Genomic DNA, 27,076 nt, shown 5'->3' with positions numbered 1-27,076 from the left:
ACAATTATTGCACAGTACGCCTCCATCTCCATCATTTCTACCCTCGACGTAATTGTCTTTTTGTTCCCCAGTACAAATTGACTTCCTAAAACATAGTTTTGAATCTTCTTACGCACACAGAAATGCTGCAGCTGACTCGTGCTCTGCAATTACCGATGGCACTCGGCCGGTAACCAAATGTGCTCGGAAACATACAGACAGTTAACCGTACCGAGCGAAACAGATGATTGGATAGCCGGTGAGGTTGCGTAGAAACTAATTAAGCGTGTAATCCACATCCATCAACGACATCATTCTCTTGGACACTATCATACTACAGTATTCCTCCCCCAGACGGCCCATGATGTTTGATGCATTTTTGGTGGACCAAAGGAGAAGGTGAGGGTCAATGGAGACGTTAGACGTATCACTACAATCGGTTTGAAGCATCAGCATAGTGTGTGGGTGTGTGCTATTTGCGTTTCTTTAACTGACCAAAGCCTTCAGCAGCAATTCCACCGCATGTGTTTGGGAGAGCAAAGGAGAGAGCTATACAGAGCAAAATTCAATTACAAGAGGGTATTCAACACACAGAGCTTACATAAGAATGTTGAATCATTAATTGAAACAAATGCACTGTGCTGTGCTGAGACACTCGCCCGTGTGTAACAGTTCAACCTGTACTTCATTCTGTTCCGCTGTCTACTGTTGGTTACGTGCTAAGCTATCAATATCGAGAAAAGATTGTACCTTGGATATCCGATGCCATAATTATGATATGAATCAGAATTAATAATACATTTTTTGAATGTTTCCGATGAGCATGTAGAAAAATTGTTTCCTAGTGTTATATTATGATCAATAACTTACATCTTATACATTTACATTCCATAAAAAGTATGATGAAGAAAATAAAGTGAGGTTTTATCTGAAGGTCAAAACGGTTCAAATTTGAAACAACTACAGTACTAGACAAAATAAATCATACGCGCAAAGTAAAAATGCTCTTTGAGGAGTTTTTTTATTTTTCAGATAAAAACATGATTTATTAGGAAAAATTATAGTATTTTCAATAAAGTTTTAAGTATTGCAGATAAAAATATTAAAAACAGCTTTATAGGCATACAAGAATTTGTTATAGCCAACAGTTGTTTTTAAGCATGGACAAAATAATTCATACAATAATCATACAATTAAACATTTTTTTGCCGTGATAATTAAATAACAGTTTAGGCAGCACTGTAAAACTAGCCTTATTTGACAGTTCTTTTACTGGAAAGCAAGAGGATCTAAATATTGTGTCATATGAAATGTGTAAAATGTCAGGAAAACAAATTTCGCTCGATGTGAGAAATCTGGTTATAAGCGATCTCAAAAAAGGAATTTATTTCCGGAAAATTGATGAAAAGTATTCGATTTCGATTGGAGCTTTGCATCATATCTGGAATAAAAAACACGAACCCTTTGAATTTGCACACAACTTATCTGGACAAGGACATCATCGCGTAATGACCCGTCGTGATGATGTGATAATAATTCGGATGGCGAAGCAAAACCCTAAGTTGTCTTCCAGGGAATTTAAGGAAACGATGAATCTGGATGTCGATCGCCGTAACGTACGCCGGCACCTCAACGAGAGTGGGTTGAAAAGTTGTTTGGCATCGAAGCGCCCTTTCATAAGCATTCAAAACAAACGGAAGAAATTGGAATTTACTAAAAAGTACGCCGAAATGTCCATTGACTTTTGGAAAAGCGTTTTATGGAGCGATGAGAGCAAGTACGAGCTGTTAGGACAAAAACGTCGATCCTGGGTATGGCGCAGATCCGGTGACGCACTTAAGGAACTATACATTCAGCGTGGAGGGGAGAACATTATGGTTTGGGGATTGTTTGCGAGGTCTGGAGTCGGAAGTTTGGTGAATATCAAGGTAATTATGACCGCAGATGTATATAGTACCTTGTTGAATGAAAATTTGGAGGTTTCACTATTGAAAACTGACCTAGAAACAAATTACATTTTTCAACAAGACACCCTAAACATACGGCCAAAAAACAAACAACTGCGTTCTTCAAATCTAAACGAATTAAGGTGCTCGAATGGTCACCCCAATCTCTCAACTTGAATCCAATAGAGAATTTGTGGTATTATTTGGACGAAAAAGTGGACAGAACATCGATCTCTAACCAAGACGACTATTTTGATGTTTTGAAAACAGCGTGGGAGAAAATTGATCCAGAATATCTACGGAATCTTGTTGAAAGTATGCCTCGTCGATTGGATCGGTGCTGAAGGCAAAGTATGGTCATACCAAATATCAAGGGTTCAAAAACGAATGGAGATATTTTATATAAGCTTAACTTGTAAATCAGAAATCTGGTGTATAATTTATTCTGTCCATTCCGATCCTCATCCTTTCCTGAAAGATAGCATACATTTAGAAAGTCATGCGTAATTCTAATAACTTCACTTCTACAACATTATTGCCTGATAATAGGGAACAGCTTTCCTAAAGATAGTATTGTTGTAACTATTACATTGAAGGAAATATTGAGCTTGTAGAAAGAATAATTAAAGCGTATGAATTATTTTGTCCAGTACTGTACATATCAATCTAATACACAGAGTATCAATTTCTGCAATTTTTCACACTTTCGTATGGTTTTTCGTCGTATTTTCATATATTTTTGTTCACGTCCCGAAGTTTTTTGACGAGCGCCCGTGTATTTTTGATTTCGTTTTGGCATACTTGAACTTATAATTAATTTCTCGTATAAAAGTATAAACTTTTCCACTCTGAGGAACTCTGTAAGGCTGTAAATATAACATAAGTTAGCCTATAAATTCATCGGGGTTTATAAATATATTAATTTTCCCAAAACTTAACAATAGTTGGGCGGCATAAAACATTTAATTTAACCGCCAGCTTATTCGAATGTTTACCGACTCCAGTTGTTTACTGATTCGAAATAATTGTTTACCGCTTTAGTTTTTAGCACTGATTTGACCGTGCTCCTCTGAAGAAGACGATCAACCGTTGTCCAATTTAAATCATGATAAAATTATTATATTATGTGTTTGATTCTTTATGCGTAATCTGTTTCCTACAAAAAAAAAAAACATTTTGTTGGTCAATTGAGTTGGGAAGGATGGGTCTATTGGGTCCCTGCAGATCAGGTAACGGGGCCCACCGCGACCGCCACTGGGTTCGAGGCTCCAAAAAAACCTCGGGATGAAAACAAACATATGTGGACATTCGTCACAAAAACCTCGGGATACCCTGTAACTACTGCCAAACTGTCCCACACAACTCCTCTCACACGCTATTACCAAACGGAGAAAGTTCATGGTAGTAAATTATTCACTCGCATCCATCTTTTTTTAAGCCCACCGTTATCGATTCAAACTGTCAATCAGAATGCATCGCACCATGCGCTCATTTCCCGGCTGCCTGGCGCTGAATGACTTTTTCGATGCAAATGGGTGACGAGCAATATCAATATTCATTAGATTTAATTGACCGCTTAATGACACAGCCAGTCGAATGGTGGATCGCGCCACAAAATATTGCAATCAAGCTTGCGATCAGTGCGAGGTAAAAAGTACACGATTAACCAACAGTCCAACAGTCGTCGATTGCTCCGTCTCGGTATTAATGATTCTTTTGTTTCGTTGCGCTTTGCTTTAAAAACAAACCTAAAGTGCAGCAGCTGAAATATGGTCAAAACACGTGATTTGAAAGTCTAATCAACACAAGCCACGTTTTTCCTTTCATTCCCTTTCGACACAACAAACAAACAAATAACATCAGATCTGACCTAAAGGAAAAGGTTTGACAGTGGTGCGGTAGATAGGATTTCGTTATCAACAAATTATTTATTATGCTTATCAGCGTTTCAAAGCCACTGATGTACCTTCTGGTGTTGTTGAAGTAACCTATTTTTAGTCATCGTCATCGTACGTATACAAACGAAATTATGGTAAATGCATTCAGGCATCAATTTCCCATAATTACCACACATATTTCTGTGGAATATCTTCATACATTCAACCAGGACTCGATCCGCCATACTCTTGCACAGCAAATAAAGCTGTACAAATAATCCAAAACACAAACCTTTCGGCACACGTAGACTGGAATTCTTGGCCTTGGCCACGCTGTCAATAAAGGTGCTGCAGCCAGATGATTTGATGTCAAACCGCTCTAGAGAACATCCCAATCTGTTTCTTGGTAAAACCGTCTCACAACGCAACTGAGCATAGGTTTGTTTTGAAAAGAAAGGGTTGGGTCCGCAAAAAAAGAAAGCCTGAAAGTGTGGGCTTAAAGAAAACCGTCTGATTAAAGTTTGCCAACACATTATCTAAATTGTTTGTGCTTTGGCTATACGGACCAACACAAACAGTTTCACCAAAGACAAGCAAACCATTTTGCACAAGCAATTTAAATCGACAGCGCGCTTTTGAGTTTGGGTCTTGGACCCTTTCAATCGTATAATTCGACTCACTTCGGAATAGGTGCGAAATTTCTCCAATGGCAGGGATTATGGTAAGAAGGATAACGGGCCATGCCAATATGCTTTCATTAGACAAAAAGAGAACTCCAGACTCAACACACTGTCCAGATAAACTTTGATTTTTATGTTCATACTATTAACATACAACGGATCGGTTCCAACATCCAAAAAAATATTGGATAAAAAATAACCAACAAACACAACTCCAGCATTATGATTGTAATTGAGCAGAGAATTAAGGGAATATAAAACAAGCAAAAGAGGAACCGAAGAACGAAATAAAAACACCAACCATCATCCCAAAGGCGGTGGAAGTATCGGACGCGAAAGATAAAACATTCAAATGCCATATCGCAGACTGGTCCGCGAGAGCTGTTGATGTATGTAAATTGTGCCCGGTACCTTGTGTTTCACCCTCCACGGTGACGTAATTGTTCCACAAACACACCCGCAGCATCAGTAGACAGCGTGAGAGATGATCGTAAAGCTTGAGAATTGATGCTAAATGCGTGATACGCGCCGCTGCGCTAAGTGACGGATGGTAACCACCGAGATGTCTTCGCGTAGAAGCGGTAAAAAAAACAAGAAGGACAACCCCGAACCAACGATTTCGTCGATCGTTTTTGTGGCCGAAGACAAACAGGTTTGTCGTTTGTTGAATTAGGTTCTTATCACGTCTGTGAGGGTGGTACAACTTTGAGGCATTTATTTTGAGAGACCCCCAAAGCTATCTCCATACAGCGAAGAAGAACGGTTCGCAAAACGATTATCAAAGCAATAAACCACTAAACAGATAACCTGGAAGTGACAGACATCTTGCAAGATTTCAACATAACCTCTAATTTCACCAACAAAACACACGTGCTCCCCCGACGACAATAAACAAAGCAACCTCAAAAGCTGTTTTTCAAATGAACTACCTCCCACTATCACCCAACACCCTTTCGACATCCCCTAACATCAATACGAAAACTTGATCTCGAAATAATGTTTCAAATAATGTTCGATTGTTTGTTCGTTTCTGATGACTGATTGCGTACGACTTCCTTCACAACTGCTGCCAGAAAAGCATCCACACACATCCAAACCACGATGGTATTTGCCAAAGGTTGGTCAAAGGAAGGGACTGTAACGGGGGACCGTGTATTGATTCGATTCACAAAATCGATCGAAACACGCAGCACCGAGCTCGCCTCCAAGTGCCAGTGTAACAACAGCACATCAATGTCTGGTGGCAGCTCCAGCATAACCGCACACTGTTTGCTGTTCATTGGCATTGGGGTGGCATGCATGCGCAATTGCGGGAGGCTACGTTCATGCGGGCGGGAGCGTATGTCAAGGAGGTGTGTGCAGGTGCACGAAACGTTGACGACTACAACCAACAACGTGTGTTAGAGGGGAAGCTAGCGAAGATAATGTTGATGACGACGAAGTCGTTGCCGAGACACAACCTAAATGCCCCGCTGGCGAGGTTTTTACCATTGGGGCCTCAGAACACACGCAAACATGCTAAACCAGGGTTGAAAAATCGACTATTTGTGAGGTTTGAATGCCGGTAGTTGGATATTTGAGACACATGGATAAATTTGAGAATGAATCAAAATACGATAGAAAATCAAGCATAAATGTGCACCAGAATCTTAATAAAAATTAGCTGAGATATTCATTTGTCAAAAAATGGAGATTGATATCTGACTTGAACGGGTACAAAAGATTCATGTAGGACCTAGCAAAGACTTTCGATGTCTATCTGATTTGCTTTTTAAATTGCATGGATATCAGGAGCGGTCCGGTCTAGGATTGCGGCTGCGACGTCGGTCTTCATAAGGTAGGACCGGCGATCAAACATCATCCATGAACAAGTTTGATAAGTATGACCTGCTAGGCCGCAATGCCAAGAGGAAAAAGAAATTCGTCAGGACATAACAGGGCATAAGATTTCAATGGACAACATTTGAATACAATAAATACGTTTTCTTGAAAGAAAAGCCTAAATTTGTATCAACATTATTTTAAAAAATTGACCACGAAATGGTAGTTGCTCATCCCTGCCTTCAACATGGGCTCATGGTAACCTTTGCGCTCTAAGGTCGTGCATTCCCAACGAATCACCTTTAGCGTAGCAAGGTGCAATCTTTACTTTACATAACCACACCACAACCTGGCCCTAAACACAACTACTCCTACTTCCATTCAATGCATGCCTTCTCAAACCTTACTACTGATAAACAATCGATTCCGAACTCGGGCAACACTCGCTGCATGTGCGTGCAAAAGCACACGTGAGAAAACTATTCAAACCGGCGCTAAATGCTCCACTGTTTCGTGCGAGTCATCCTCACTTACCTTTTCACCGACCCGGAGATCGTTCGCTTGCCATGCACGGAACTGCGGCTTGCAACACTGGTACACTCGGACGGTGGGCTCTTCAACGAACCGGTCGCGGGCGTTGCTGCGGGCGAGTCGCGCCGTAACACACCCGACCCTCCTTTCGTAGCACCTGCTGCACTGACCACACCACTGCCACAGCTAATGCGTGACTTCACGTCACTGAAATTGCGCCTCATCACTGACTTATTTTCCGCAATCTTGCTCATCACTGCATCCCACTTGTTCGGGGTGTTGGATTTTTTCACAAAGCTTAAGTTGGATCCTGTCGGTCCACCGCCACGTGCACTCACACCGGTACCGCTACCACTACTTCCACGCGTACCCCCACTACCCCCCACCCCACTGGGACGCTTGTTTTCTTGATCACAATCACCCGCATCACCCACACTGCACTGCTCGATCGAAACACCACTGCGGCATCCGTCCTGCGGCGAATCCTTAAACAACCGTACCTTCCCTAAACGATCCGTACGCGACGCGGCTGTGGATGAGGCGGACATTTCCGCAACTGCTGCATGATGCTTCCTCAGACCACGGTTTGATTCGTTTTTGTGCTGCTTGCGACTAGCACTGGTGCCACTACTACTGCCGTTGTTGCCGCTCGCACTGTTAGTACTACCATTGCCGCACGCGGACGATCTCTTGCCACTGACATCGTGGAAGCTGTCCGCATCGCAACGGCGCGCAACGTTCCCTGTACCGACGACGACGCCACTACTACCACCACTACCAGCAGAACCAGCTGCGCCAGCTGTCATACTCGCACCGGTGGTACCAATATCACCGTCCGACTTCATCACCGTCAGCGTCGTAATCGCGTACTGGTGGTAGTGGTGATGTTCGCTCGCCTTCGGGGAAGCTCCGATGTGTTGCGATAAGTTTGACTTGCCATCGTCACAGTACCGCGCCACATCTTTCTCGCGCTCGTCCAGCACCAACAATTTGCAAGTTTCGTTAAGATCGTCATCTCGTCGCGTGAGCTGTTGCTGTTCGGCGGCACGCACAAAGTTCTGACTGTTGCTACTGCTCATCGTGTCCGTCGACACGTCCGGGCTCATGTCGTCACCCGTTTGCTGCTGATCATCGCCGAAACTGCGACGCCCATTGCCACTGTTGCTAGCAGCTTCTGCAGCTGCTTCCGCTTTCTGCTGATCATCCGCCCGACGCTGCACAAGATCATCGTCGGCCCGGTTTTCTACGTCGGTGAAAATTCCGCTCGATTCCATGCACGAGTCCTCATTTTGCCCGCCATCTTGATGCAGCTGATGATGGTGGTTTTGCTGCTGATGCTGTTGCAGATCCTGATCGTCCTGTTCGTCGATCGCATTGAATATGGCATTCGCACCCTGCGTTCCTCCTGCCCCACCCGGTGCACCATACAGCTGGCCATCGATTATCTGCGCTCGTCGAGCATCGCCCCGATTGAAAACGTCGTCCGCATCGCTTTCGGTGAAAAAATCGGAATCAGTCATCGGATCCTGACGGCGTGGAACCGCAGCAACGGCAGCCGCCATCATCGGTTGCCAGGCGCCTCCACCGATGGCCGACTTTACGCGCGGACCATTCGACGGTGAATGATCCGCTCCTCGGCTTGCCGGTCGAGACATTTCTCCATCACCCTGGTAGCCCGTGTCGAGACTCGTAATGCTCGTAATACTTGTGATGAAGCTATTCGACACCTTCGACGAGGTGGCCGACTTTGTCATCTGATCCGTTTTCGGGTCAGAGTCTGCCTGTGACAACTCACTCATACCACCGGTCGCACCACCACTGACCGGTCCACCACCCACGCCACCACCGTACGGTTGGGGGCCACCTGCTATCAGCAATAGCTCCGCTGGCAACATAATATCCGACATGTCAGTTTTCACACCCACGGGATCAAGTGGCAACTCCTCGGGCGAAGGCGTCTGATCGATGCGGCAGTGATGCTGTAATGCTCCATGCTTGTGATGATGATGAGCCACTCCCGAGCCATTATTACTACCACTTCCACCCATGCCGGTATTGAGCTGCAACTCCAGGCCAGCGGCGTTTGCTGCGTTATTCGTATTGTTTGTGTTGGTGTTGGTTGTGGTCGAGTCGAGAAATTCCTTCATCTGATCGGGCGTTAGGATGCCGAGACTTTCATCCATCTCGAACGAACCCTGTTTCGTTAGTGAGCTTGTGGGTGACTTCAGATGGGCGGGTTTGGTCAGCGACAGGGATGAATCACACAGTTCGATCGAACAGTCAAGCGTACACTCGGTCAGATCGAGTCCGAAGGAAAACCGTTGCTTTGGAGTCGGAACTGTGTTAGAACGGTTTTCCAAATGCCGTCGCAGAACAACTTCCTGTTGGGTATAGGTTTGGTTTTGCTGCTGCTGTTGCTGCTGAGCGTCATCCAGACAGCATGGCTCTGGTTCGTCAAGACTCAGGTCGAATATTTCCTTCCCAGCACTCACATCCGCCTCTATGCTCATCTCTCGCTGATCTATATTTCTCCTGCCAATGGAATATCCTCCGGTCACGTGCTCCTCATCGTCGCTTAATCGATCTCGATCGAGCTCTAGCTCGGAGGGAACTAGTGTTCGATCTTGTGCACTAATGTCCATCAGCAGCATGGTAGTACTATGTTGACTTCCCGCTAATTGTTTCACTTGCACACTACCACTGCTACCAACACTTCCAGCAGCCGGAATGGCCATCGAGTCTGAGTGTAGCGTTGAGCTAAAAACTTGGGTCTGCCCATGCTTACTACCCGCACCGACCGTACCACTAAACTGCATCAAATTAACCGAGTCTTCTAGATTGAACGTTAGCCGATTGGACTTCGTTTGCCTGTCAGCTCCAAAACCTTGCTTCTGCTCCTCTACCGAATGCGTTCTGTTCAGCACGCTATCCCCAGGCACCAGGCAAAGCTCGTGGCCAACGTCCGCGTACAGCAGCTCTTGCGTTATGTTCGGAATGCTTTGCGTAACGTTCAGTAGCCGCTCGTTCACCATCGTCGAGTTTAGTATCGGTGGACGATGTCGGTTGCCGCCTTCGTCTATCAGTAGCTCCCCGGTGGACGGCCGTCGAAACGGCAAGGTACGCGTAAGATCCAACTCCGGAGAATCGATACTTTCGGTACTTTCACGGCGGAATGTTCTCGTCAAGCTCATCACACAGCCAGCATTCGGTGCCAGCGAGGTATGACTTCGTGTGTGTGTTTGGCTCAGAACGGGCGGACGTACCCGATCCTGGGGCGAGCTCAAGGACTCTCGGGACGACTTGACGAACGTACCGCTACGCCGAATCTCGTACGTAACGTTTCCATCACGCTGCAACGTCACGGTATGTTCATTCCTTGCGTACATCGGCACATGCTTGTTCGCGATAATGACAGTAGCGTTTTCTTCACTGCACGGCAGCTCTGTGGTCGGTGGATCCAACAGATTGTCCGTACTGTTCGCTCCTACTAGCTCGAGCGATTCATCAACCAACATCTGGACCGACGCACCAGGTCTGCACTGCGTCACCTCGCCATCCTCCTCGTCATCGTCACTTGGGATTGCGAATTCCCTTTGGCAAAGTTTAATGTCCTCCAGGCATTCCGTTGTTCCGGTAGCGACCAGTTCTAGCTTTTTCAGAAACGGTAAACCACTCGCTTTGGAAGTTGCCTGTCCGAGGCGCAGCTGTGCAGGTGCTGGCGTAGAGGCGGTCAACAGCGGGAACGGAGTAGGTTCACCGTTGAACAGTTTGTCGCCGGAATAGGAACGTGCGATGGATATTGCTCCCGACCGGTTCTGCGAGGGTGGCCGCAGAAAACTTATCGGTGTGGCTGGTGGATGTGGTGCTGGTGCGGTTCGTTTCGTAGGAAGCCGCACGGTGGTGTTCGGTACGCGAAAGCTTCCCGGCACTGGAATGCGGCTGCTCACACCGTCGGGTCGAGGGATGCGCGATTGGGCCGAGTCCTGGAAGAAAGCGTGTCAAGAGAAACAAAAGCAATATGAGAACTACAATTAACGTCATATGTGGTTGAAAGTGCCTGCACAAGGATTAGCCGAGTGAGGCGAAGCTTCAACACTTCGCGAAACCCTACAAACGATTGCCGTTGTCGTTTGAAGTCACGTTGCCGTTGAAGGTGATGGCGGTATGCTACGGATTACACATATTCTATCTTTGTGCACACATTGTATTGCACGGGTAGCGTGTGCAAACATTTTAAATAGTTACAACATGTACGATCGATAATATCGCATCGGATCATTTAAACTCTTTAGATTCAGCAATTAGTTTTGGTCTTTTCTAGACTTGATTGCTTAGTAGAAATGATTTTCAATAACTATTACAACAAGTTTCGTATCTAAAAGCTACCGTTTTTAAGAAAAAAAGAGCGACTTATCTCAAGGATTAAAATTTCAAGCCTGACGGAAGCTCCACGCTCATTGGAGGTCAACAGAGGGTTTTCAAAGAGGCCAGGGCTTTACAATAAAGACAGAGCTTCCTAGTGAAAGTATTGCTAATTTATGATGGAGGGGATCTTTGAGACGGAAGAGCTTCCTGGAGAGGATACAGCTTCATAGTGAGAACATGAAGCAATAGTTTTACAACTCTTTCTTCAGATTAGTAATAATTTGAGACATCTCTTCTTACTTTCAACCAAAAATTTGAACGACTTTACGGACACATGATATCACTCATAGAAATCATTATTCACACTTAAAAATTAACTGAAATCATCATTCCCTTTGAAATCATAAAATGTACTGTCGGAACTCATTATCATCTCCGGCAATATTTGGCTACACACCACGACCAAATTCGTTGTAAAAATCTGGAGAAATCATAAACTCGTAAAATTTATGACCCGTAACATATCGTGGTAGTTTCGACAAGAGCAACCAAACAAATGTTTAAGCTACCAAAACGTCGAATTATCATTGCCTAATAATTTTGTACATGAAATCCTGCGAAAACAATCTCACCGGGCAAACTGTGGCATATCATCAAACTGCAGAGCATAAGCGTTTAATGTAGTTCTGTCAGACGATGTCGCTGATGCTTGTGGAGAAGAAAGTGGCAGCGCCACTACACACCGGTCCACCGCTGTCAGATTTAATGTATGCGAAGTGAAACCAACCATAGTGCTGCGCGGCACACGGCGAAATGAGCGAAAGATACACATTTTATCGGGGAGGCTTAACCGCACGGCCCAGAGTCGGGGTGCTTTTCTCATAATTCGACATGGATTCGGTTTACTCTGCCGCAAACAGAAACACACATCCACACACACACGGAATTATTCTGCATTTCGAATTCCGTCCTAGATGAGGATGGTTTACGGTAGAGAAAATTATTCATGCTAATTAATGCCATAGATCCATCCGGATCATGACATACGATACTGGTAAGTTTTATGCATGCTTTAGATATGTGTGAGGAAACGTGAAAAAATATGAGTTAAATAAGTTTTATGAACAAAGTTAAAAAAATAAAGAATTGGGTTTAGTTTTAGAGATGGTCGATACTGACATAAAATTGGCGCTGTTTCCCGAAGATTCCACAAAAAATCGACTAAATTTCAGATTTTGAACATAAGTGATTCTAAAAAGCATTACAAATAACATTTGGTATGTCAATGTTCTTTGTTCATGCAATAAATATGAACTTAATAACTGCAATGTCTCGTGTAATAAGAATAACCACAGAAACATATACGTTGTGTCGTCGTTGTTTATAAAAAATGCAAGCACATAGAATGGCAAATAAAAAACGAAAGAAAAATCATGACATAAAAAAAAACCCTGGCACCTCCGTACACCGGCAATAGACTGGGAACTTAAACACTCTCTCCAGGGAACCGAAAAAAGTAGCCAAATTGCCAATAGTAGCTTTACTCACTTAATACGCACTAAATATAAAACTTTCCTCCACATCTTTACAGATGATTCACCAGGACCCAGAGACCCCTGCTGTCTCCCACACATCTAGCTACTTGATTCCATATCTGCGGCCCCGACAATCGTTTTATACTGGATTCCGGGTCATTCCAGAATCAACGGAAACGACAAAGCTGACCGTCTGGCCAACAGAGGTCAGCTTCGTCCAACAGCCATCACCAACGAGTCCAATCCCGCCTTCGAATGGGACACAAACGCTTGACCCATTCCTACATCCTCAACAAATCCAGTCCTCCACTCCGCAGCACACGACACACCGAGCTACCTGCCAACTAGTATCTGATTACGCGACAATCCTATCACCCAAATAACTGCATCAGAACCACCTTATTAAATTAATACGCATCAGTATCAGTTGCATCGTGTAGAGAAATTAAACCAATAGTTTTAACCTTTTACTAGTCATAATCGCAATAGTTTTAAATAATAGCAAAGGCACTTCCACAAAAGTTTTGCATTAGTATTTACCACTTTTGGCATACAGTAGAGAGGTGAATGTAGCCTCCGAGACTCAAAGGCTCTATAAATAAACGAAAAAATTGTATTCTCCCAAGACGGTTCTCAAAATTCCAGGAGATTCCGGAAGATTCCGCATGGATCCGTCGATTCCATTTCTTGGGAATCAGAACTGAAATCAAACGGGCTGAAACCGGACCGGAACTGTGGGTACACTCCAAAGAACCTATCACTTCTTCTACCTCTTCTTGACTTAACGACTTTCTAGGTCAAGCCGGTCATCGAATGGCTTACTAGACTCACTACGGGTGAACGGTTAGGATGGAATTTGAATCCTGGTGCTGCCATGTAAAGACCGACGCCATTGTCGTCTCACCAGTAAACCGCCAAGACCCTTTCACTATTCCGATTATTTCAGCAATGGATAGCCGGTTAGCCGGAGAAAAAATGGACACAAAACTTGTGACATAAAAATCCCACAACAGAGAAATATTACGAAACCCATTCAATTTTGAAAACTAAATGAATGGAATTGAGAATTATTTTAACACGTTCTGTCTCTAATTGTTGTTGGTTCATGAAATGTAAAAAACCTGAATAAAACAATATGCTCCAGACGCTTCGAAATGGCCATAATTATTTGGGATATGCGCTAATCAACGTTCGGCAAACAACCTCGAATACGTTAACAATTTGAAACAAATTATTCGGTTCACTTGATGCTGGCTTTCAATCGTTCGGAATTAATTGAATGATTTATTTTCGCAACCAACAACTTCGCTACGGAACAAACACACACACACCAGCTCCAAAAATACTTTCCACCATAGCATTCGGCGGGACAAACAAAAAACAATTCCAGCTGAACCATCAACACACGCTCGGTCTACCAAAGTACAACACCGCCAATATTTACCGTCATTTGAGTTTTCGTTTGCTCGCAAAAAAGGGTTGCAGAGGCACTATTTCTTATTTTGGACAACGTTTTTCTGCATGTGCTCGGTGCAATGGGGACAATTTTGGGCCAATTATTTATCTGTTCATATTTTGTGCATTGTGCCAGTGTTTGTGATGCGTGCCTTATCAATCGATCAGTGTGTAAAATTCATGCTTTTTTGCAAAAGATTTATAAATTTTCCTATTGCATTTTGCAGCATGAGATTTATTTTCGTGATTCTTTTAGTACGTTTTTTTTTAAATTGCATTCATTCAAACGGAAGTCGAAATGCGTAATGCCAAATTGGAGCACATTTGCTTTCCACGTTAAAAGGTGGATGGAACACTCCCACACGCACTTATGCAATCGTTTCGGTCCAAATGAATGCACCGCTATAACAGGCGAAGCAAAAACGGGGTAAAACACAAACAGACACACCGACATACGGCTTCGTTTGATCCGCGGCCAGCATCGCATAACAGGGACTCGCCATCCATTGGAAATGTTCGATAACGGATGAGTTGTTTAATTCCGATATTTCGTTATCGTGAGGCTACTTGCACTCGTGTGTGATGTGAGCCTCACGATTTTTTGTTTAAATATAAAAGCTCCAAATTAAAGAGAATTATTTCACTAATGGGTCGTGTCGGTGTTTGAAGCTACCCGGTGACTCGGTAATTGAAGAGTGATGGGCATACTTTTCATACGGCCAGGTGCACAAACGGACAGCCGAGAGAGCGAAAAATGCAATTTAAGGATAATTGAAGCGTGGGCAGGCACGCGATCAGAAACTTGGTCAGCAGTGCACGAATGATTCCTGCATTGCATAAGGTAGTTCACTCATCGAATGGAATACCTAAACGTGGGAAACATGGTTAATAATGATGTATTTAGATGGTTTTTAGAAAAGACCATCAGTGTTGACGTTTTTCTTTACAATAAATCAGTTAAGTTTTTTGGAAAATAAATACACAAAACTTGCAAACTAAGCAATTAACCGCCGTATTGAATTTATGTTCAATATATAAATAAATAAAGATACAAAACTGTACCGAAAGCTATAACCTTGTCCCAGGATTACTATAGACAGCATGAAATCGACTCATACTAAGTCCCCTGAGGTGATGTTCGAGTTGATGCCGCTAGACCAGAGGCGGATCTTCCTATAAGAGGTCTGAGCTGCCCGAGCTGAAGCTCAAAACGATTGGTTGTAGTAAATTCTTGCGTTCTGGTTTTGTTCTGGTTGATATTGGGCTCCAATATCCCTTTCGGGATATTGGAATCCCAATAAGGGCAAAATGAAGAATCAGAAAGACGTCTGTGCTTTTGTTGCAGCTTTCCCTTGAAAACTTTAAGGGCTCTAAACGCAAAGCATGAATGTATCTGATGACTTTGTTCCTTTACAGGCTAACCCTAATACCAGAAGAGCAATAAACCGTTTTTTTTTTACCAGAATTTGGTGACACTTCTTAGCGAGAGGACACGAAGAAAATTCCAAAAGATCTTCGCTGCTTTTTAATCTTGCAGCTTTTTAAGAGGTAGACTTTTCTCTCATCAGTTATTTTGCACCTCTTTCCTTGACAATGAATGCACATCTTCAACGCACAGACAGGACCTACAGCAAGGTTTGTAGCTGTAACAACGTACATCAGGACATTGATCACACTCTCTGATCATTTATTTATTTATTTATTTACAATTGATTATGACGGTCCAGTGCCGTTTTGTCAACACCGCTTGTGACACTCTCTTATCAAGCGTGGAGTTCGATGTGGAAACTCCACGTACTCATAGAAGCCGTTCGGGAGTCAGGAAGATCCTCGGCGTTGTCTATGCGTGGCATATTGGGTCAAAAACACCATCGTGGTCGCGCGAATTATTTTTGAATTCACCAAAGTGATTGGAATCATCTCTAGATTACTTCCCTTTTCGCTTCCCGGATTAAGTACGCACTAGCGTCTGTCTTTTCTGTGTTCTTTCGTTGTTATTTATTCTTCTTGTTCAAATTTCTTGTTTCGTGTTTAGTATTTCCGTGTCCTTTATCTGTCTATGATGTCCAAAAACGCCACGATGCTAAGATATAAGACGAGGCCGTTTTGACGAATTAAAAGATATACAAAAAAGTTATTAAACCTTTTGATGCTATTTTAACCAATTTTAAAAGCATTTCAATAACATGTGCCTATACGAGTTCTTACTGTTTATGCCAATTATTAAGATAAACTTTTATAGACAGTATTCTTCTTTACAAAACCAAGTTATTATTCAAAAACTACTAACAAAAAGCTTTGAAGTTTAGTACAAACATTACATTACATTTACAGAACACATTTTGAATGTGCCATATGCGCATCACGGAAAGCTGAATGCATGCAAGGTCAGTTGCTTTCTCTGGCATACTTCAACAAAAGTAAAGCATAAGTGCATGCTACACTTACGTAACAAAAGTGCATCGCCTCGCAGATGGATCATCGTAAACTGGGTCGCGAAAGAACATACACACACACAGTAGGGAACCCATTGCTAGCACGGGGCGTCCCAACACACTGCCAGTGAAGTGCACAACCGGTCATCACGACACGGAAAAGCAGGATCGTTTCAAATTTCCCTGAAATATTATACCCTCATTCTTCTAAACGCTACACAAAACACCACTTCCTTCCTGTTTCCTGTTGGTAACGTTCAGGGGAAAGTTCTTGTGCCATTCGTCGAATGGTTCCGTGTTCGTGATTGCAATCAAACACAAGTGTAAGAGAGCCTGAGCACAGCAGGAAAAGAATCACCGCCAGTACCAGGATTTATTCAATGGGAATCCTTAGCTGTGCCGCTTACATTCGTAGCAATGTTAGAACGCATAGCAGGTGGTAGACACGAACCAGAGAACTTCACCAAACAATATTCGGAACTGAAACTTCGCTTCCATCAGGAACCGGTCCCAACGGAAGGAACTGTTCCAGAACTCAACAGGATGTGCACTGTTCCAGTATTCTCCTGTGCCATCCTTTCGAATCGTTCTGGTCCTTAAGCAGCGCTCGTTGCACTCGAAATTATAACTACCTCTCCTTCGCCAACCTATATCACACAATTTATTGCAATTAATAATGCTTACACAGACTTATCGAATAATTGCCATCGGAGAAAGCGTCCCGGACTGTCACTTGGGACAGAATTTATGTGGAGTGCTACTACAACGAGATCAAGTAGATTGCTATCGGGCCCGTCCCATCAGCTCGCCAAACTGAACACGAAATCGAAATGCTACACCATTCCTTGAGCAAGACTGCAGGAGTAGTGGATAATTGATTTTGCTCCTTCGTTTTGCTGCCCCTTGTCCACCACCTGTACTTGCTACTTTATTCAAACAAATTGAAGCAATCGTACACAGCGCAGACAACGGCTCTTCAGGAACGATGCTATCTCTCTGTTTGAACAACGGGGTTCCACAGGGATCAACAATCCGGCCAGCAAATAATAACTGGAAGAGAATGAAATCCAACCAAGTGCGCGCTCGATGATAATAGTGCGATTCTTTCTTATGCACTATTTCCGTAATTATTCTCACGGGTGCATTTCTTGCTAAGTGAACAACCATTCTACAGCATCACACTGCGACCACGTGAAACCACATTATTAAAGGCAAGCTCCACCTGCTTGCTTTTAATAAATCTCATCCATTTCCAAATGCCCCGTACAATAAGGTGCGAATTATTTTATATCCCATCTGACACATGCTCACGTAATATCTTTTGCTGTCATATAAAAACACTATGCACTATGCAAAGTGATTCATAAACTTTTATAGGTAAAAAAAACACCCAGAAAAATCGGACCACTACTAATTTTTATTGCTCATACACACTCCGTTTGTGCATTTTCTCCTCCACACAACGGACGAGCTTTTATAATTTTATCACCGTTTTAGCACTCCCCAATGGAGCTTTATGCAAGCCTGTGACAGTCGCCGATTTTACGAGGATGTTCAAGAGCTGGACCAAAAAGTACAACAACAAAAAAAAAACTCCCCAAATGGGGTGAAAAGAAGAGAAAAAAAAACACATACTAAAAGCCAGTGAAAAGATAAAAGCTCAACGCTCGAGCAGTAATCTCAACACTGGTTGAAAATGTTGGAGCGAAAGCCAACATCCCTTCCTTGCAACACTCTGGGTTCGGCTCGCTTTACTACTCTCTCAGAATCCACAACTTTCCCTCTACATATACTAGCCCCCCACGTGGAACAAGCGGAAGCTTAAACTTGCGGTATAAAACACCGCACCGTTTGTTTGGGGAGCAATGAATTCACAGTGGATTCCACACAGGACACGAGCTCACATACAATCACCGTTGTCACACGCATGCGCCTTTGCAGAGGGCGCTACTTATGACGAGTATTCTTGGATGGTAAAAAGCAACAGCTTTTTCGCAAGCGTAGGAAGTAAAAAAGATACTAACTAAAGCAGAAATGAAGCAGAACAGAGCTCTGTACAGCCACCGTTACCGGCGCAGAGTAGTGGCTGCTCAATCCATCCGGTTGGGGCGTCGTTTAAGCGAGCCTCAAACAAGAACGCTCGAGGCTTTCGAGAGGCTGTTGTCCCTCACGTGTCGTTTGGTGCAAAAAGATTTTTGCAGATTTCAGAAGAACAGTGGACTCGATGCTCTTGCGATAAACGTTACACAAGGTGAGTGACTGATGGATTACTGACCATCAGCAAGTGACAGTTCTTGGGCGTTGTGAAGTTTACGTGCTTGAATGGAGTTGAAAAGTAGAAAATTCTTCAATTATTTTAAAAATTTAAAAGGTTCAAAGGGAAGTGGTTGAATAAAACATTTGGAAATGCCATTCAAACTGTTGATTTTTTATAGTCCGGTTCTAACGCGCTAGAGCTGAGTTGGAAGCCAGACTTCACACGCAAGATCGGATATCAAACGTTCCAGCTAGTTGGCAATCTAGCTGCACGAAATGTTACGTCAAGAAGAGCCTGAAGTAGCTATATTGCCTTAGAAGAAGAATGTGTAAGATTTAAGTAAGAATTTTCATATTTAAACGCTTCCTCCGTCGATAATGTGATCCGATTTTATCTCATTTTACGCAAATTAGTGATTATATTTTAAATTTTCCATTTAGTCCTCACGCTCACAAAGTCAAACAAATGTTTGATGTTCGAGTACTCTTCACAACACTTCAGAGCGTCACCAACCACCAGTTGGATGGGCAAAATAACGAGTCTAGAATTGCCTTTCGCTCACACAAACGCAGACCATCAGAACACAACGCTTTTCCATCCGGAACCATATTTCAGCCTCAGTTTACCCAAGCTGTCCAAATACAGTGCACGAACGTGCCGTATCGTGCCGTTCGATCTCAGGAGAGTTATCCTTTTTTTCTGGCGAACCCATTTTTCCTCCCATCGGCACACTAGAGACTCACACACGCACGAAAAAGAAACGCATGCCGGATTCGACATTCTAAATCCCAACAGAAGCAGTTGATTCGGGCGAGAAGGATGGCTGAAATGGTGAAAGAGATTGTGGGAAGAGTGCTTCAAAGAACGACACGGACACAATTTATCGGTTACGCAACGAATAAACGTAGCCATGGCCATTGTGGTGAAGCGAAAAAGTTGTATCATCGAATGGAAATAAAATTCGCATGCTGCTGTTGAATGCATTTGTGCGTTAGGTTGAGATAATATTATGATAAGCATCTGACAAAATAAGTATTTCTTAAAGCTTGATGCTAAGAGTGGAAAACTCGTCTCCAAATACGTTGTCCAACTTAAATTGTTAGTCGGATTTTCTTTGCATAACCACAACCAAGAGCTCCAGGCTCAGCTCCACAAGAAACTTTCCACAACAAAGATTCAAGGAGCGATACACCCCGGGAAGGGCGACGTTGAAACTATTCCATCTCGTCATCTAACCGTCACTTGCTGGCTCATACCTCAAATGAGACATGTTGAACATCCGACCATCCATTTGGTGTGTCTGGATCGCTTTTTTTTCTCACTGTATATAATTTTTTCGTACTCATCTTTCCGGCTCCACGTACAACTTTCAATGCCAACACAGTCACGGACAGCAAAACGGAATCCTGGCGCCAAGAGCGATCGATAGAATTTTATCACCAGACAATAAATGTGGTAAAGCTGAACGAACGATAACACGATGATGGAAAGTATGATAAATCGGTACAAATATCGCATCAGATGAAATAGAATTCATTTCCACTGTACTCCATGAAAAGGATAGGATCGGAGAGCTTGGTTCTTACATCTCCATCACAAAAAAAGGGTCTACAATAAACACCAAAATGTTAATCCTTACTAACTATTCACCCACAACCGCAGAAATGTAGACGCTCAAAGGAACGTAAAAATTCCGTGCTGAAAAGTACAAATCCTGCCCTGCCACTAAAAGACTCACGTCCATCTTAATCCTTAGCCATGAACCGTTTGTGGTGTGCGAAATTAAAACCCCCAGCTCTAGCTAGCCCATTCTACCCTACGCTTCCAATGTGAACAATGGAGCTGGTTTTCAGCGGGTTTTCCCCATCCTTACCGCACACGTGCATATGAACTTAAATTTCATAACTGCGTTCGGAGCATACCAGAACGAGCCATACACAAATGCTGGATCAACTAGATCCTGCTGATGCCCTGCTGGTTTTAGTGAGTCGATTAGTAGAAGAGGGTTCATACGTAACTACAAATTTGCATCTTTGCTGATGCATTGTCTACTCGCAAGTGTGAATGAAAAATTACTTCCTTTTTTTCCCCTCGAAAGACCAACCGAGCTTCATAGAAGACAACACAAAGAACTGTACGTTATTATTTACGTCACTTTCAGCTTAATTCAAACTCTGCTTGCAGCTAGCAAATGGGATGTTCGCTTTTGGGAATCAACCTAAGTGAACAACAAGAAAGAAGACCCATTACTGATTCTCGCTAGATGTCGGCGCGGGCATAAAAGTGTATCGGACCCAAGGGGTACGTACCAGCTGCCGGACACCAAATTTCCATTAAGAATTTGTAATGTTGTTTGTTAGGATGCCTTGGGGTTAGGACTGTACGTGGTACTGGCGTAAACAAACATGCTGCAGCTTGTAGTTAATTTAAATGCCATATTCTAAAGAGTAGTTGACGCTTATCTCCGTTAAATTCAAAACTATTTTTAACATGTTAAATATCAATACAATTGAGCGCCATTGAATCTATTAGCACGAATTCATATGTATGCATCAATTAGATACTCCAGATCCCAGATATCGGAACCCGAATTTCTGGTGGAAATTCAAGCCTCTTCTGAGTCGTCATCATTATGCAGCGATGACGAGCTCCGTACACAACCTTCAGCGGTGCAATATCATATTTCCTCTAGAGCTGCTTTGAGTAGAAGCGTCTGTGTAACACCACAACCCGAAATACTGTTGTTGTAACTTGTTTCGGTTGTCTTTCTTCATCCTTCCCAACACAGTATGAGAGCTTTACCAGTATGAAAACATTTGATAATGCACCACCGGGAAACACGTTTCTTGCATTATGTTGATTCTTTTGTGTCCTTGAAAAGTGTACTGCTCGAAGAAATTCTACGAATAAGTAATCTCCATGTTTACTCGTACGTGATGTTTTGGAGCTTTTGGAGCAAACTTTGTTTTCAATTGAAAGCTTTGTAATCATCATTAATGATGCAATTGTTTATTATAATTATTATTACAAGCATGACAGCACAAAACAACGCTCGAAATCGATTGGCTTCATTTATGAACGATTTATTTTCTACCATTTCCACCGTCAAAAATCGACACCGAACACCATTTCTTCGCACAACAAAGTGGATACGGATTTTCCCAATCAAATTAAACCCACCACTACCGGAGCGTGTTACGCCAAGTTTAATTTGGTGCACCGCCGGCAATGTCACACCTACACCGGGCAGGCCCAGTTTGCAGCACTTAACATCGGGCGCCGGTGCTTTCTCTCGCCCCGCAGCGCACAGCGAATGTCTTGACGAGTAGAGAAAACATGGAAAACCCGTGTCACCTTTCAACGCCTTCGCAAATGGCAGCACAAACGTGAGTCTTAATCCGAGATGCTACGACCGTTTGCAATACGTGCCAACGAGCAAGCAACGGCGGGTACAAATTAAGGCTGCAATGGGTGGAAAATGGTGGAAAATTGTGGAATTCTTTTTTAACGACCAAATGTCAACCGTAGCGTGGCGCGAGGATTGCCGCACCCACACACTTTCTATGGCACACTCAACGCCACTTTCACAACCCATTCCCGCCAGCATATGCATCGCTTGTTCATCTTTTAAACAAGCCTCCCCACAAAAGACATTAAAAATTAAGCTAAATCGAATAATGCCAGCAAGATGCAGCGTGTCTACTTTTGCGAAAATGCACGTCCCAATCTTACCGTTCCACCAATTATCGTGACCCAAGTGAACGGTGTATGCCGGGCGAGGTTGAGCCGCCTTGCAGAATGGGCATAGTGAAACGGTGAAAGAAAGTTAAAACAATTAAGTGCAATTCCAAACTGCGCTATCGTGGCTGTGTCGCCTTGTGCGGAAGTACTTTACCAATCTCGTCCGTCCCCTATCTAGTCTACCGAGGTACGAGTTAATTCTCCGTTCCAATCCGAACCACCGAAAAACGTACATCAAGCGATTGTGGCACGAAAAAGAGACCCCTTTTCATTTACACAAATCACAGCACCGAGACATTTTATGACCCGAAAAAATAAACTAAACAGAGCAATCCAGCAATCCAGCAATGTAATAAGTATCATAACCATAAAGGTGCAACAATGTTCCCGCGAGACAAACTCGCACCGGCGTGTATGGGTAAAAGATACAATTTGGTCTTTTTTTTATTCGCTCCGAGCTGGGGAAATGCGTTCAGGTTTTTTTTTTCTCTCTCTCTCTCTCTCTCTCTCTCTCTCTCTCTCGCTGTTCTCATACATTTTACAGATCTCACTTTATAGAGAGGTGGAAAATTTGATTGACACTCCTTTATTTCCCACCGACGATTCGCAAACGCCGGCGGTTTGGCAATTTTATAATGCTCCTGTTAACGATCGCCACCGGCGTGTCGTTAAATTGCGTGACATCAAATACGTGCACTTTGCTTTATCGTCGAAAATTGGAGCACTGAAAAGTCAGCAAAGCGGGTAATGGGTTGATTGGAAATGTAGAGACTGCAGTACGCTTAGCCGAAACCATGTACAGCGATACATGTGTTGGGTTTTTTACTCAATGATGAAAATCTTTGCGGTAGACAATGGTATAGAAGTGCATTAAAATTGATAAGGATTTCCCCGTAATGACTCTATCTACCTATAAAGCCCTCTGCATTGTCATATGATCTGCTGTAGCTATGATTCTACACCACCACCATCTCCAGCCGTAAACGAAGAAGTCTACCCTGTATCTTAAATCTATGCTACATCCAACAAAGCTTTGCTACAGACTCTCCCTTCTGGAGGAATTTAAGAATCTCATACAAACATCAGGGGCCGGTATTCAGACGGCAGGACCGGGGTTCAAATCTCATCCGAACTATAGTTATAGACTATATAGTGAATTGTCAGTGAGGACTGACTATGCAACTACGTGGTATCGGAGAGTCTAGTAAACCATTCAATGGCCGGCGTTAAGCTAAGAAAAAGGAGACAAACATCTGACATCTGGGGCGAGTGTGGTGACCCAGGGGATATCGACGAAAGCCTTCACACGGCAGGATCATATCTAAAATCCCTTCTGGATTGTTCCTTCATAGCGAGGACTGACTATCATCCTAGGTAGCATCATTAAGTCTCCACAGGCATGTCTTTCGAGTTCGTCAGGCCAAGCAGAAGTAAAACGACATCTGAGAACCTGGTGGCATCAGCGATACAGTCTCTAAAACACTGCTCCTGGCAAAGTTGGATAATATGGCGAAGAAGGCTATACCAGGATAGAGGTGATGCTAATGGTAAGCATCTTTCTGACGATTCTTGTCGTTGTAGATCTACTCGTAGTTTTACACTGATTCTTCCCTACACATTTAACGAAGAAGATCCTTCTGTGGTGCTCGATACTTTGGGAATTGCTAATGATTCAGGACATACACATTATTCAGTATCAACCAGAAGCTACCTCCTTTATAAAGATGGTTAAGACAATAAAAGAGTTCTTTGAGTAGGGCCTGATATCGATTTAATAAGGGTACAGATCGCTGGGAGATATCAAGCGAAAAAAGCGTCTTTCATCAGGACCTGATGAACTGTACCAACTACTGTATCAGGAATGCTAGAACTGGAGAATCCTTTTACATATTCTTCTTTGGGAATACGACTCCGAGAGGTTTTACTTGACTTAATTTTATCGAATAATTAGTTCTCCATTAGCAATACGGCCAGGCCGTTTATCTTCAGTTCTGCTTTTAGGAAGCCGGTATGGATAGGATTCGAAACCCGAACCTGAGAACGGAAAATTCGCTCTAGTAATTTCATGTACAAAATGGAAATCGAGCAAATAGCAGTACAATGACCAAAGAGTACAAACTAACTGTGTGCCTCTACACAAGGCACGACACTCTTTTCGCGAGTAAATAACAGCAGTTTATCGATTATCTCCACACATTATTGTTTGGCCCGTGGGAATAGACTAGCTCCGGGACACACCTGAGCATGATAGTCACGCCCGATAGATTAAGACAGATACCGATGTGTAATTATGTAAGCACGTCATCGTTACTTACACCCACCATATCAACCACCAGTACCGCTATTGCACTCGTACGCAAGCACAACTGCACGTGCAAACGAAGTTGTAATAGCTATTCTTTCCTCATTTCTTCACGCTTTTAAAACACGTGTGCTTTAAGCGGTGAAGTTCACATTGCGCTAATGCACGATGTGGTGGTACCGGCTTAAGTTTCTGCTCACCGTTACAGGCACGGTTCGGATATTGACACCGAAATGTGCACCCAGCGTTCTCATTAGAGGCACACACGAAGTGGATTTTTTTTAAATGCTTTTCCTTTGTCGCTAAGTAAAATTTTTTCTTCACTCGGTCACCCAAGACGTCGTTAAAAACCAATCAACATACTAACCTTACCCGCTAACCAGCTCAACCGACAATGATGATGATGATGGTGCAGGGAACGAACGGCTCGATTCTTCGATATGCTTCGACCGCAACGGGACAAACCACGGTCTCAAGTTAGCCTAACCTGTCTTCACCCTCACCACATGGGTGTTTTCCTCCTTCACACACGACTATGCTGCGCGAGTTAAACACCATTCATCAAATTTGAAGTACAACACCTTCACCCTCTTCCCGTCGGCGGTCTCGAACACTTTGCAGGTCAATCGGTCACTCAATAGTCGATGCGCTACGAACGGTTAGGTTTTTTCCTCTCTATTTTTCACAACACAGCGAAGGAAGGGTTTGTATTTTAGCAGCCAAAATTGAGTTCCCTCAAAGTGTACTTTATAACACAACATATAGCCTACATTTCCTGCAGTTTGATAGTACTGAAATCGAATTCTTAACGAAAGTATGCCTGCCACTGTATATTCATATCTATTAACTTTTGCTTTTTAACTTGACGAATTAAGACCACACGCCACGAAACTTGTTCCACAGGTGAAGGTAAATTAATTTGGCCTGTTCGTGTCGAGCTGTTCCAAATTTACGGCCAAGCGATAACTTGGCAATTTATGCTCCAGTGGGTCTCCTCTTACACTAACCGCTACATGGTGCACATATTTTTAAAAAAATAAGGTCACTTTCGTTTTTACCATTTCCCCGCACTGGCGGAATCACACAGAACATTATTTTAACGTTCCTTTTACGATCGTTGTTTCCCTTTTTTAATTTATCAAAACACAATAATTGCAACACCTTTACGCACAGAGCAGCACACGGCAACAAACGCGCGGCGTGGCACCCTCAAAGCCACTAACAACCGAACTAAACCATCGCACCACCAACTAACAATGCTTTTTTCGACCCGCCCCAGACGACCCTGGCAACACACAACAACGTAACGAACTCCGAAACGAAAACCTGTCTCATGCTGCTCTCGCGCGGGTTTCCGTTGCGGTTACATGTTTCTCTCAATGCATCCAGCATGTGCAGTTTGGCTGCACTTTACAGGCTACAGCACCGCATACACACCTTCGGTTTCGATGCACCACCTTGAGGGTTTGGTCGGCTATTTTAAGCCGTCCGCGATTTTCCGCTCCTGACCGCTAGAGAGATTTAAAAAAAAAGAACTTCCCCCCAACACACCTCACAGACAGTGGCCACACACAAAACACACTTTTCATATCGGGCAACATCAACAACAACAATTCTCTGCCCCATTCTAGCTGCCTTGTGGTTGGGGGTGCCTTTTTTCTTTTCCTCTCTCAACGCAAATAGATTTCGGCGTTTGTTTTTGTTTGCATGGTGAGCAAAAGGCTGGTAGGGATACTAGCCGTGCCGTGTATATGCAAGCGACGGATTGGACGGGCAGGCGAAGGTGCTGTTGGATGAAGATGCTGAGTACCTAGTGGTCATTAAATTGTCACAAAAGCAAGCAACCGTATTTTTGGCAGAGTATATCCACTAATATCCTACGAAAGTGTGAGTGTGTGTACATGCGAGGGTTAAATTTAGACAACATAAAAATAAAAGCTACATGCGGCTATTTGAGATGTATTTAAAGACAACAAATGATTCAATTGCATAAAATTATATTGAGGTGAATTAAATAACCTCAGATCAAAAGTGGCAAAAGCTTCACGTATTAGTCCAGATCGCATCATCAATTCCTCAAGACTTCACCTATCTTGAGTGAAAAATCAACCACCACCCACAACTCGGAGACCATTGGCGTATGGTGGAACGA

At 43.3% G+C, this 27,076-nt stretch overlaps 2 protein-coding genes across 2 annotated transcripts in view; one reads left to right on the top strand and one right to left on the bottom strand.

Annotated features, from left to right (window-relative positions):
• The window catches only part of LOC126565520 (transmembrane protein 242), a 479,972-nt gene that overhangs the window by 176,171 nt on the left and 276,725 nt on the right, over positions 1-27,076 (top strand). The gene's annotated exons all lie outside the window — the stretch shown is intronic.
• Positions 1-27,076, bottom strand: part of LOC126565936 (uncharacterized) — a 111,703-nt gene that overhangs the window by 76,630 nt on the left and 7,997 nt on the right. Inside the window, exons 2-3 of the mRNA XM_050223136.1 lie at positions 25,292-25,395; positions 6,838-10,817 (exon numbers count right to left, since the gene is read on the bottom strand). Of these exons, the coding sequence (XP_050079093.1) occupies positions 6,838-10,817; positions 25,292-25,395 (4,084 nt within the window). The remainder of the gene's footprint in view (positions 1-6,837; positions 10,818-25,291; positions 25,396-27,076) is intronic.

This window comes from Anopheles maculipalpis, chromosome 3RL (assembly GCF_943734695.1).
Source record: "Anopheles maculipalpis chromosome 3RL, idAnoMacuDA_375_x, whole genome shotgun sequence".
Classification (NCBI taxonomy): domain Eukaryota; kingdom Metazoa; phylum Arthropoda; class Insecta; order Diptera; family Culicidae; genus Anopheles; species Anopheles maculipalpis.
This window is presented reverse-complemented; position numbering and strand designations above follow the sequence as displayed.